General features: G+C 40.0%; 1 protein-coding gene across 2 annotated transcripts in view; it reads left to right on the forward strand.

Annotated features, from left to right (window-relative positions):
• JAM2 (junctional adhesion molecule 2) overlaps window positions 1-12892 on the forward strand; it is a 32581-nt gene extending 19689 nt beyond the window's left edge. The window contains exons 2-10 of one of the 2 annotated variants that reach the window (XM_072331836.1): window positions 150-215; window positions 4920-5036; window positions 6217-6369; window positions 7162-7367; window positions 8628-8730; window positions 9950-10057; window positions 10922-10937; window positions 11862-11892; window positions 12204-12367. In XM_072331836.1, the coding sequence (XP_072187937.1) occupies window positions 150-215; window positions 4920-5036; window positions 6217-6369; window positions 7162-7367; window positions 8628-8730; window positions 9950-10057; window positions 10922-10937; window positions 11862-11892; window positions 12204-12236 (833 nt within the window). In that variant the 3' untranslated portion in view covers window positions 12237-12367. Of the gene's footprint in view, window positions 1-149; window positions 216-4919; window positions 5037-6216; window positions 6370-7161; window positions 7368-8627; window positions 8731-9949; window positions 10067-10921; window positions 10938-11861; window positions 11893-12203 lie in introns of both variants that reach the window. The other variant, XM_072331828.1, reaches the window with a different exon arrangement.
• Window positions 12893-12963: the final 71 nt, after the last annotated feature.

Here is a 12963-nt window from a genome sequence, read left to right on the forward strand (position 1 = left end):
CACGTGGCCAGCCACACTCTAAATCTTAGTCAAGTACTCAGCAGACAATATCCAAGCTGTACTGCCTAAGGAAGTCTCAAAAACTGCTGAAACACTAAAGAAAAGTACAAGCATTTATCACTGAACTGCTTTTCTTTTTGTCCTTGCAGATCGTAATGTGGCTGGAATTGCTATTGAAACAGATAATAAAAACGTAAAAGCAGAGGAGTTTAAAGGTATAGTATATGCGTTGCTCTGATTAAAAATATATGTAATAAATATATGCAAGCTATGCCGACAGAAGCTGTGCAGTTAAGAATGTCTTCCTTGGGCGGTAGGGAGGGTGGTGGTCTTGATCCTACTCTCTGTGTTGGCTGCTCTTGTAATCTTTGTTTTGTCTTCATTTTCAGTTGCTTATGGAGTTGGACTAAATGCTCTCCAAAGGTCCTTTTCAGCCTCACCTATTCCGTGGTTCTTGAAACTTGTTTTTCAGTCCTGGTAGCCCACCCTGTAACGTTAGTTTTATTTCCTTCCGCACAAAGTGCTGTGAGCTGATGGATAGGAAAAGCATTAATCTGAAACAGAGATGTGAGGAGTTAGTGAATTTACCATTATTTTTTCCTCCACTGTCAGTAGCTATAACTTAGTGACTATTTTTAAAATGGCAGTAACTTTAATGACTGTCTTAAATGTATGCTTTTTATCATGACTTTTGTCATGGGTGGATAATGATTTCCAATAATCAGCTAAAGAAGTTGAGGCAGGGAAGAAAGCCTGACGTTAGCTGAATAGATGAGAAAGAGATCCTAGTAATGTATAAGTATGTGAGGTATGTGGCTCGTGTGGATTTTTGTTGTTATTTCATCGTACTTGGCTGGAATGCAAAGAGATGGGAATTTCAGAATTTAAAGAGCTTTTTGCTGAGGTTTTATTCATCCATGGGGTAATGATGAAGTATTTTGTCTCTGAAGCTGTCAGCTCCCTACCCATATGTGTGGCTTGTACTTTGTTATTCTGGTATTTGTATGAGATCAGTTTAACATGGAAATGGACATAACTTTTGCTTTTTTGCACTAAGGGAATGTAGAAGCAGGTTGACTTAGCTATTAATCTAAATGCAGCTGATCTGAAATGTGTTTTTATTTTCACTTCCAATTCTTATTACTGTAGGGGAGGGCTAATCAAATAATTGCCCTGGACCAGACATAAATCCAAAGCCAATGCCCTTCAGACCTCTCCAAGATCCCTGAGGGTTCTCACCAGGCTGATAGAGCCTCTGCTGGTGAACAGCTTCCTGTAGGTCTATCTTAATGAAAACCAAGTAGATTGTTTCTGGAAAATTTCTCTCACTGATTCTATTAGTATGGGAAAAAGCAGAAGAGAACCGTAAGTAAGAAAGGCTTTAGTTATGTTTTTCCTGTTCTGTGTGCACACCACTGCTCCCTTTCTGTACCTTTTCTCTGAATAAGATTAGTGGCAGGGCATCAATACTAGACTTTTCTTAAGAGGAAAAAAAAAAAGTAGCACAAGAGACAGGCAGCTCTTTCAAGACAGAGGTGACTTGTTAAGCTGAGAACACTTCAGCTGATGCAGACAGCTCAGCCAATACAGACCAACTCAGGGGACCAGCCAGCAGTCACAAGGTCAGTAGCAAAAGCAAACTGAGCTTGAATGATGGCTTTTCTTTGTTAGAGGGATACAAAAACAGAATGGAAAGGAAACTTCAGCAAATCTTAAGATTCAGGAAGGCTCCACCCAGCCACTCAACCTGAAGTCAGGAACCTCAGGCTTCCTGAGTGCACCGCATGTATTTGGAAGCAGCCAGTACATGAGTAACATGTTTCTGGCAAATATTGCCCTCTTGTCTCATTGTTTTTCTTTGAAGTCTGAACATTATTTACCCATGAGAGATTCTTAGGGCTACCAGACTGACCCCTTTGAAGCTTTTTGTTTCTTCACAGGACAGACCTGGGAGATGAAACTTTAAGCATGGGTGTCCAACCTTTTGTCTTGCCCAGGCTGCACTGAGTGAAAAGGAATGGTCCTGGCCCACATATAAAATTATGTAGTATAGTTATATATATAACTAACCAAACTTACTTTTAGAAAATATTTTTTTAATTAAAACATAGAGGGCAACAAACACGTAAATCTAGCAGGCTGGAAATGTATACAAGTCTATAAGGTGAATGGACAGATCTGCTGGTTCCTCTTGATCACCCCTCAGCTTTCTTTTGCTGATATTGGAAATGAAGATGCTGGTTCATGCAGGCTGGTTGTACATTTTATCAGTAGGTATTTGCCTCCTGTAAACCAGACAGGCATTGCCAAAACTACAAGGGCTTTTGATACATGATGCTCTCGCCTCTATTGAAAGACAAGAAGTCAAGATCAATATTGTATTTGTTTCTTTCACAGAAGATCCTGAGAGATACTAAATTTCACTTATTAATAGATTCAGAGACAGTCAGATGTGCGGTTGGAGACAGTATCAGAGGAAATAATCCAGGCAATTATTATTAATATTGAAGCATTATTTACTGAAGGGAGGAAAATAAATACGTTTTCCAGCATGCTATTCCACAGACATGAAACCACTGAGTTTGTCTAGATAACTCTCCCGTATAGTTTTTCAGGCTTTCTCTCCCTCTTCAGTTCCCCCATCATGTCTATAGACTTGACTGGAAACCATAAATATTATGATGCAGGCTGCATATTAGAGATGGCATATGCTTATGCCATGCTGCAAGGGAATAAAAAACAGTGGTTGATCTGTTCCTCTTAAGAGGTGCTAATTTTGTTCTGCTTCCTACCCAGTTATGGCAACTATAATAAAAAGCAGTAATTCCTGAAATCTCAGCCTCTGTGTAATATTTGGGGGTGTCTGTTGTATGTAATTAAAGGAAATTCTACCGGTGGCGCAGCGGTAGAATTCCCGTCTGCAACACCAGGGGGCCCGGGTTCGAATCCCCCCCTGTGGAGCAGGGGGTAGAAGTGCCGCTCTGCTACACAGAGGGCTCGAATCCCGGGAGTTGGACTCGATGATCTCTAAGGTCCCTTCCAACTCGCACAATACTATGATACTATGATGATACTATGAAACTTGATTGGACAGGCAGAAATGTGAGCAGTTTTTTGAACCTTCTTTTTCTCAAGAAAAGTTGGAGACTCCTGACTGCTGGAGCCCAGTTCAATGCATCTGGAGTCCTAGGGGTCTTTGTCCCAGTCTGAGGGATAGACATGGTGCTTTCACAGAGTCACAGAATAGCCTGGGTTGGAAGGGACTCCAAGGAGCATGAATCTCCAACCCCACCACCACAGGCAGGGCCACCAACCTCCACATTACATACCAGACCAGGCTGCCTGGGGCCTAATCCAACCTGGTCTTGAACACCTCCAGGGATGGGGCATCCACAGCCTCTCTGGGCAGTCTGTTCCAGCACCTCACCACTGTCATAGTAAAGATCATCCTGATATCCAGTCTAAATCTTCCCTCCTTCAACTTAAGACTGTTTCCCCTTGTCTTGCAGTTATCTACCCTTTCCAAGAGTTACTCCCCTCCTGTTTATAGGCTCCCTTCAGGTACTGAAAGGCTGCAATTAGGTCACCCTGCAGCCTTCTTTTCTCCAGGCTGAACAAGCCCAGCTCCCTCAGCCTGTCCTCATAGGGAAGGTGTTCCAGCCCTCTGATTATCTTAGTGGCCTTTCACTGGACCCTCTCCAACAGCTCCCTGTCTTTCTTGTACTGGGGGCTCCTGACCTGGATGCAGTACTCCAGATGGGGTCTCACAAGAGCAGAATAGAGAGGGACAGTCACCTCCCTGTCCCAGCAGGCCACCCCTCTTCTGGTGGAGCCCAGGATACCATTTGCTTTCTGAGCTGCAAGAGCACACTGCTGGCTCATGTTAGTTTTTCATTCATCGGGACCCCCAGGTCCTTCTCTGCAGGGCTGCTCTCAAGGACTACTCCTTCCAGTCTGTATGTATGCCTGGGATTCCTCTGGCCCAAGTGCAAAACCTTGCACTTTGCTGGGTTGAACCTCATTTGAATCACCTGAGTTTTCCCATTTGCAAGTTCAGTCAGTAGCAGGGCTGTGTGCAACTCAGAGATGTATGTGCAAACCAGCAAAAATTAAGTGCTGCCTTCAGCTTCACCAACATGTAATACTGTTGAGGTGAAGTGCAGACAACTAAGCCTCTCCCCTTCTCTTTGGTGAGTGGAGTTCACTGGTGAAAGTGCTCATACAGCACTCTAGGTTCTAGAAGAACACGTACACATTAATGGATCTCCTGAGTACTGTCACAGCCCTTGGCTTACCTGCTTCCCTTGCCCCAACCCCTGGCTTTCTACTTGCTGGTTAGTCTGCTTTTGGTTGTTGCTACCCTTGTACTGCTATTACTTTTGCGCTGAAGAGGTCCTTGGCTGAATAAGAATGAAGCATATGCTCATCTTCCACATCCCCTTAAAATAATCAAAGTGAAACTGTATCTAAACATTTAAGTAACTTAGAATATTTAACCTGGTTAAATTACTGTTGTGTTTTTCATTTGCGTTGTTACAGGTAAACTACTGATAATGACTGCAGAGTCAATACAGATAACAACTGGAAGAGAATCCTTTTAATGGTGTTTGTTCATTGACAAACGTATTGAAACATAGAATGAGTAGTACGGAATCTCTACTCATCTAACATCTGAAGTTTGATCCCAAGGCCACTGAACTATGGGGATATTACTGGTTTCTGTTTTCTCCTTTGTGCTTGTCTGGAGAAGGTCTGATGACATCATTTGAAATAGATCTGACCCATACTAACTGCTCAATCTCTTTTAAAGGAGATTATTAAAGTCATGGAACCTGAATGTGCACTGTATGCAATGCTGAAAGTTCTAACTTTCTCTTCTGCTCTTTGTTCTTTTGTTTTTGTTTGTTTTCCCTCTCTAGAGGCCATTCTTAGTTGCAAGCACAAATTTTCAAAAGGGTCATCCAGCCAAAGAATAGAATGGAAGAAAATCCATTCCCAAGGAGTTTCATTTGTTTACTACGAAGGTGAATTTAAAGGTATAGTACTATACGCTTAGACTAATGGCTTAATATGTCATTCACGTGCACAGATATCAACTCTCTTCGGGAATAACATTAGGAAAACAACTGAAAGGGGATGCTCTTGACTTTTGTCCTTTTGAGGAAAATAATGTTTTCTCGGCGAAAAAAAAATGAACAGTTTTTCTTCAGAAAATTCTCAACACTCAGTTACGTTTTTAAGGAAGTGAAGTATAACAAAACTGGAGACAGAGAAAATCGACAGCACGTGTCCCTTGAGGGTTTTTAAAAATGAAATTACATTCAAACGTAAACTCGCCAAAAAAAAAAAAATGTTGAAAGCTCTGCACTCCTACCCAACAAAGAGGTTTCAGAAGCCTGCTGTAGAGCTAGGGGCTTAGATATGAATAATGCAAAGATGTTTATATACATAAAATATAAACTCAGCAGTACATTTTAAATTATTTGTACTCCTTTTCAAAAGTAGAATTTCAGTTTATACTTTGTTTAGAAGATTTACCTCAGCCTTATCTGTTGAAGAAAGCGTGGTTCTTTGGTACCTTGTACGTGACAAGTAAAGCTTGAGAAGTAAAATAAGGCCACAGCAATTTTGTTAGTTTATAGAGCTTGCAAGATGTGCTGGTCTTGTTGATGAACTTTTTTTTCCCTGCATATGTTTCAGTTACAAAGACACTAGAACTCCTTGTTCTGCTTGTGCAAGTTTAATTTCATAACACACTGTTGAATGAAGAAAAGCTCATTGTAAGAGAAGTGGCCATATCTTTGCTAAATCCATCTCTTTTTTTTTCTTGCTAATTTAAAAAGTCAAATAGTTTGCTGCAGTCTCGCTCAGAATCCTTTCTGTAAGAGAAGTCAGTCAGTGATTGCCATCACTCCAAGTGGAAAACCATCTTTTCTTTTTTTCAGTCATATGATTACTGCTATACGTACTTTCTTGAAATGTCTGCAGAAGAAAAAGTATTCTATATTCACATTTCAGGTGACCTTTTTTTCTGGACAAAATGGAGAAGTTTGTGGAAGTTTCTTACTGTCTTAGGAGGGGGATTACATATTGCTCCTTGGTGACAGATATCTAGCGTTGCATAAGTTCATAATCTGTTTGGGGTTTAAGAACCAGTCAATAAGAAACATATTTTCTGTAAGCAATGAACAGAAACCACTTTGTTTTCTCTTAAAGGTGATCTTAGAGACCGAGCAGAGATGCTGAATACAGGAATCCGTATTAGAAATGTGACCAGGAAGGATTCTGGGACCTACCGCTGTGAAATCAGTGTGAAGAGTGAAGAGGGGCAACGCCTGGGAGAGGCTACCATTACTCTCACAGTGTTGGGTACAAAGAAAACTTATCACTTAGATTTCTGTAAATAAATTCAATGGTGTTACATGTATGATTGTCCATGTAGGATGTAGCTGTTGGATTTTTGGATCTTTCTTGGGTTGGCTAATAAATATATGTTCTTGCTTACATTCCTGTTCTGTTCAAAGAAATGAACACTTGCATCAGAAAGCAACATAATTTCTTTATTGACATGAACGTGTGTTTTCATTGTCAAAAATCATCAAGTGTGACAATCAATGAGATGATGAAACCTCCGCTTCTACTAAAACTGAAGCTACTCAGTGGCTGAGAATCTGATCTTGTTTGACACTGGACAGCATCTGTCAACACTTATCAAATATTCCAAAGCAGCAGTTCATTCTAATGTGCTATGGTCCCCTCCTGTTTTTGGAAGGAGAAATTGCTGCAGTGCCTGCATAATGCCAGGTAGCAATCTGCGGACTTTATGTATAGGAGAGATGTTTTTTTATTATGCTATATGGGTTTTTTCTTTGCTTCTTTTTTTCCCACTTGGGGAAAGGATGGAAAAATGAATATGGTGCCATGTGGTGAGGGACCCAAGGAGCAAACCTCTGCCTTCACTGTTTTTGTCAGCTTACAGACCTTACTGAGTGCTCCTCAGTAGCAGAGCTCTGCCATCCACCCTGTCTCCAGAGCCCCTATTTATTAATGTGGTAGCTGTTGAGCATGTACACAAGCGTTCACCTCCTCAGTGACTGTCAAACAGTTGTGGGATAGACGGTACTGATAAGACTGTGTAACAGGTACGATTTTGTTTTCCAGTTCCTCCCACTACTCCAGTATGTGTGGTACCCAGCTCTGCAGTGACAGGAACAGTAGTGGAGCTGAGCTGCAAGGAAGCTGAGGGATCTCCTCCATCTGAGTACCAGTGGTACAAGAATGGTGTTGCCTTACTGGAGAAGACAGGAACGGGCACTGCTAGAACAGCCGACATAACTTACACCATGAATAAAAAGTCTGGCACTCTGGTAAGTGCAGTAACCAACTGTAACAAGCAGCCATAGAGAAAACCAAATTTCTGTACAGCTCAGAAATGCACTGTGGCTTTAGTCCAAGGCACAAGGCCTCCCTCAGAAATCAATGTCATGCTGAAATGTGATAACAAATTTATAGGGTACAGTTTCTGCCTCAGACCAATGACAAACCATAGAGGTCGAGTGTGGTAGGAAAAGTGGGTGATTTATAAGGCTGTAGTAGTTATAAATGAGCAGAATCTAGCAAATAAATGACAAATTTCACCTCATCGGTTAGCCAGCCAGCTCCAGGTGGGAATGATCTCTCAGTATGTCAACTGAGTTGTATTTGATAGTGCCTTAAAACTGCAACTCAACACACTTCAGTGGAAAATGCAGCAGTCCAGAATCTCTGCAGTGGCATTTAAAGGTTCCAGCCCTGTACTTGCATTGTCATTGGGACCGTGCTGTAGCTTTAAGTCAACTTAGTGTGTTTTCTGTTACGTTCCCTGTGAGAACTGGCCATCTCTTTCTCAGCCCCATTTCCCCCTGCCAAGCATTAGAGCTGATCCTTCTAAAAAGAAAAAAAAAATCACATACTGCTAAGTTGAGATCTTATTTATTTCCTTTTAGAAGAGTCAGTTTTAGGGACACTCCGCTCTTGGAAATGATCGCGTTTGGAAACCAAATTGTGCCACGTCATTTGTGCCATTTCATTGACGGGTGCCGTAGATATTTCAGCACACTGTGAGCTACTCTGAAACATTAATCTCTTCTTTAAAGTCATAGTTTTGGTGTATAGGATACATTAAAGGGAGAACATTTAACAAATCTGATTATAAAAATAATTACAGAGAAACACAGAAAGTGTTATGAGGTCAGCATCCATTTTCTGCTTTCTGGCTGTAATTATTACATTAGAAGTATTTCATAAATAATGCAGCTAAGCATTTCTCCATTAGAATAATGGAGAAAGTAACATTTCTTTGGAAAAAAAAATAAAATAAAATCCTTGGGATGTATCTTTTGTACTACATTTTGTACACTCCATCTAGTAAAAATGCCCATCCAGAAGACCTTCATGTACAAGTAGTTGAAGTTAAGGTCTAAGCATATGAGTAGGGAGCAGGATCGAGATGAACATGAGAGCAGAAGTTCTCATTTTATTTCAGATTTTTGGGGGAAAAGATATGTCAAAATTTCTATACTGCAGGAAATCGTGTTTTTGTTTTTGTTTTCCCGTTCTGGTAATGGCATTGGACTCTGTCTTAACAGATATTTAACGCTGTTTCGAAGAACGACACTGGAGAGTATTTCTGTGTAGCCTCAAATGGGATTGGATTACCTCAGAAATGCTCCGTGAAGCGAATGCAAGTTGGTATGTGTCAGAATAAAATGGGGCAGAAAACGGTCTTGCATCTGAACTGATTTCATTGTGTGATACGGTTGAGAAACTAAGATTGAATTACAGCCTTTTATGTGATTACAGTATTGTGGGGGAAGAATAATATTCATATATTAGGGTACTTTATATGTAGTGAGGGTGGCTGCTTAAAGCATTCCTTATTTCTTTTCCTTGTGTGTGTGTGTGTCTCACTGTATTTTACAGAAAAGCAGTTAGTTGGGTACTTTAAAATGATTGCAGTATCCAGCCCTTAATGCTGTTCAGCAGTGAATGTCACAGAACCGCAGTGTCCATCTGAGAAGCTTCATGCTTCAGAATGGTTTTATGGGTGTTGTACAGCATAATGTACCAGCCCGCTGTTAGTTTATCTGTGTAGTTTTATGGGTATTTTTTTTCCTTTCCTCTTTAACTAATAGCCTCACAAGGCTTTGAGATGTATCTGTGTGAGATCGTAGCGTAACAGATCAGAACTGAAACTGAAAAGAACTCATTTATACTCGCCGGAGCAACAGCATGTCTCCAAAAAGAAAGAAAAACAAACACAAAACCCACCAATAACCCTGCATAGAAGCTCTACTATTTCTTGTTAAAGTATTCCATAAAGCAGTTATTTGGTTCTCTCTTAGAATTTAGTTGAAAATCACTACATTAAAGCTTTTAATGCATAAAATACTTGATATTAATCAACTGGGAACAATCTACCAAGATAGATTTCCCCTGATGTGGAAATATTCACCCAAGTGAATTGTGCTCTGGTAGACAGCAAAAACCTTTGGGTAAAATTTACATCAGTGTATTAATGTCTTGTAGTCAGGATCCAAATAAGTAATCGGCCTTCTACATAACGATAATGTAACAAAGATTAAGTAACAGAAATGTCAAAGAGACATACGGCCTCAGTAATACTTATGCTGAATAGCTAGAACAAGGAGTTTGTGTCCCTTGACCTCTCTCTCCTTACTGTTTGACTCAGAGGAAGGATATGGAGTGTATCAAGCACTCCTGTTAACGTGGCTGTGATACAGTAATCCTTTCTTACCCACATTTGTGTGGTAGGTACTAATTTATAAAGCTCAGGTCACAGTCCACTCATAAACAGAAAAGGTACCTGTAGGAATTAGGGGAAAAAAAAAATCCATCTAATGGATATTTTTAAAACTTAAAACATTGTATTTATCTTTTATAATTACAGATGACCTTAATGTAAGCGGTATCATCGCTGCTGTAGTAATTGTGGCTCTGCTAATGGCACTGTGTGGCCTTATAGTACTTTGTGCTCAAAAAAAAAGGTGTTTTTCAAGTAAGTACAGTAAAATCACTCTTTCTTCGGTTTAAGAAACAACAAAACAAAACTATATTTCTGCTAACCATAACATGTACTTCTCACACTTCAATTCCACGGCACTACAGCTAAAGGGTATTATATTACAACAGCAACTTCGCTGTGCATTTCTATTCAGCCTGCTACTGCAGAGAACGCAGCTTCTACTTTATCAGTGAGATGGAGGCATTTGTACAGTTACATAAGGCTCGCACACAGCAGTGTAAGGAAAGCAGCAAGCAGAACCCTGGCTTCTTGAGATTCTGCTGTACTTTTGAGAGGGAATGGGAAAGAAAGATCCTGCAAAAAACAAGGCATACGAGGTTACTTGTAATCCATGCAGGGCTTTTTTTTGGAGCAGCTGAGTTCTGATGAAGTTCTGATGAACTAACTAACTAACTTACTTGCTCCCTCTTCTGGTTTGTGGTGAAAGAGCACATAGCGAAACACGAGGATTACCGGGAAAAAACCTCAAGCCCAAGCGATCTACCTTTCCATAGCATTTATATCAGTACCTGTAGAGTTCAGCACAGCCGTAGGGGACCGCAAACGTTTAGTCTGTGAAAGACTGCTGCCTGAAAGTAACAGAGCTGATGTTAGCATCCCTGTTCATGTAGAATTTAAGTTACCTTTGAAAGCCACCTGATCTTTTTCTGTTCGAACTCACACTACGCTGAGATTTCACTTAGCAACCGAAGCGATGAGTAAATATTCCAAAGACCTCCCGTTACGTTATATGTCATATAATACACAATATCATATTATTATGTTCTATATTTTGAAATATATAGTATGTATGTGTGCTCATTTTTTCTTTTTCTTCTCCCTTTCCCCTCCACCCAGAGGAAAGCTCTTCCCAGTAAGTACCTTTATATTTTATCCGTGTCACTGTAAACTTCCTTTACATCCTGATGATTTAATAACTGTGATGTTCGTTTAAGGACTTTCTCTCGTACAGCGACATCTTTGAACACTGAAATAAACCTGATCTAGCACACCGACTGATTTCCTCATTAGAACCAGCGTGCTGGTCAGGAAATGGATCGAGTATTATTACTGTGATAAATGTGCAGAGATGTATCTTTTTTGTTATATATATATATATATTTTGTAGTTATGTTTTACATCTCTGACTCAGCTAAGAGGTATTCCTTTTTCTTCCTCAAACTGGGTGAGAGATGCTGAGGACCAAACGGAGCTGTCCTCGCATCTCCCACTGCAGATTACTTCAGGAACTCTCTTGTAAAAATATGACTGAAAGGGGTTTGGTAATTTCATCTCGTCTGCTCCTTTGGGATGTGTTTGTTTAATGCACTTAAACTGCCACTAGTTAACCCTCATTAGCAGGTCAGAATTCTTCTATTGCAGTGCTCCTACACAAGACTTAAAATCATGTTTTATTGGAGGCTCACTTCCAATGTTTTTTTTCCCTTTTACTTTGAAAAGATTATTGGAGCACTTGTAGGTAACAGCATGTAGAAGAGCAATGTACTGAAGAATTCTACATTAACATACAGTACTGCTTATACTGGTCACCAATTAGACAAAGTGTACCTGGAAGGCCTGAAGGGACAAGCTAGGAAAGGTAATTTGGCTGTGGCTCATGAGATCATGACAGCTGTCTAAAAGCATCAAGTGCATTTGTTGCAGACTTTGTAGTTCTTACTAAGATGGGAAAAAAGCCCAAGGATTACTTGAAATCAAAACAAATACATTCATAATGTTTTCGAAGGGCTACAACAAAACACGTTTAACCTGATACCCTCTCCCGTTCTATTAACAGGAAGTCCAGCTCTCAATCTACAAGTGAAAAGGTATTTCACATTTAATAGTGTGTGTACGTTTTCAGCATGTATTTTGTTATCTAGTATGTAGATAAGAGGCCAGCTACCTGGCTGTTTCGAGTGGGAAGGAGCAATATTAAAGCCCTTGTCCATCAGATGCTCAATAGATACTACTACTATCTTGTAATAGAATATTACTTCTGTTTAGTGTAGCAGTGCAAAGAAACTTACAGTCGTGCTCCTTTTTGTTTTGCATGCCTGAGTTGTTTCTGTAATATAAATTGTTAATGTGGTTAATATACTTCAACTATTACCTCTGTCACCTTGCTTGTTTCCTTTAGGATTTCAAGCACACCAAATCCTTTGTAATCTAGAAGATTTCAGCCTCTGTGAGGGACATCAAACAACTACTTGTTATACAAAAATATCAAAGGGATTTTTTGACCTCTACTCTGTAAATATTGTTTCCGTGTACTATGCACTGAAAAGAGGAATTGCTACTGTTTAGTTCTAGTCAGCTTAATTGTGTATGATTGTTGTTTCTCTTAACCAACCACAAAACTGCTTAACTTAAAGATGCAACTAAATGGAATACACAGGTCAATTTGTGTGACTTCTCATTCTGTTGATGTATACGCGAAGCAGTACAGGATTCACTCTAGCAGCTCAGAACAGTCTATCCAAGTAGCTTCCACAGATGACCTCCACCACTGTCAAGGGCTCAAACTATCCTGCAACATTGACTTCATTCTTACTCATGTGTCAACATTATATTAGGTTAGACGGAGCCATCTAGAAGTGCAGAAGTAGTTGCACAGACTGTAACTCACTATCCAGGCAGGACAAAGCTGCTAGTAATCGAGGCCCAAGCATTGTGTTAATGTCTAATATAAAATGCTTACAGCATCTCTTTTCCAAGGAAGTACCTCTCTCTGTAGATTGTATATGTTACTTGCCAGTACAACTACAGTTGTAATAGCTGGATACTAAATGTTGAAGTATTACAAATAAATAATTCCTCGGAACCTTAAGTGTTTGTGTCAGTAGTTCTGTTATTGAAGTTTATGCCCTATAACATCGGTAACAAGTTTCAGTTGCTTC

This window comes from Excalfactoria chinensis, chromosome 1, assembly GCF_039878825.1.
Source record: "Excalfactoria chinensis isolate bCotChi1 chromosome 1, bCotChi1.hap2, whole genome shotgun sequence".
NCBI lineage: Eukaryota > Metazoa > Chordata > Aves > Galliformes > Phasianidae > Excalfactoria > Excalfactoria chinensis.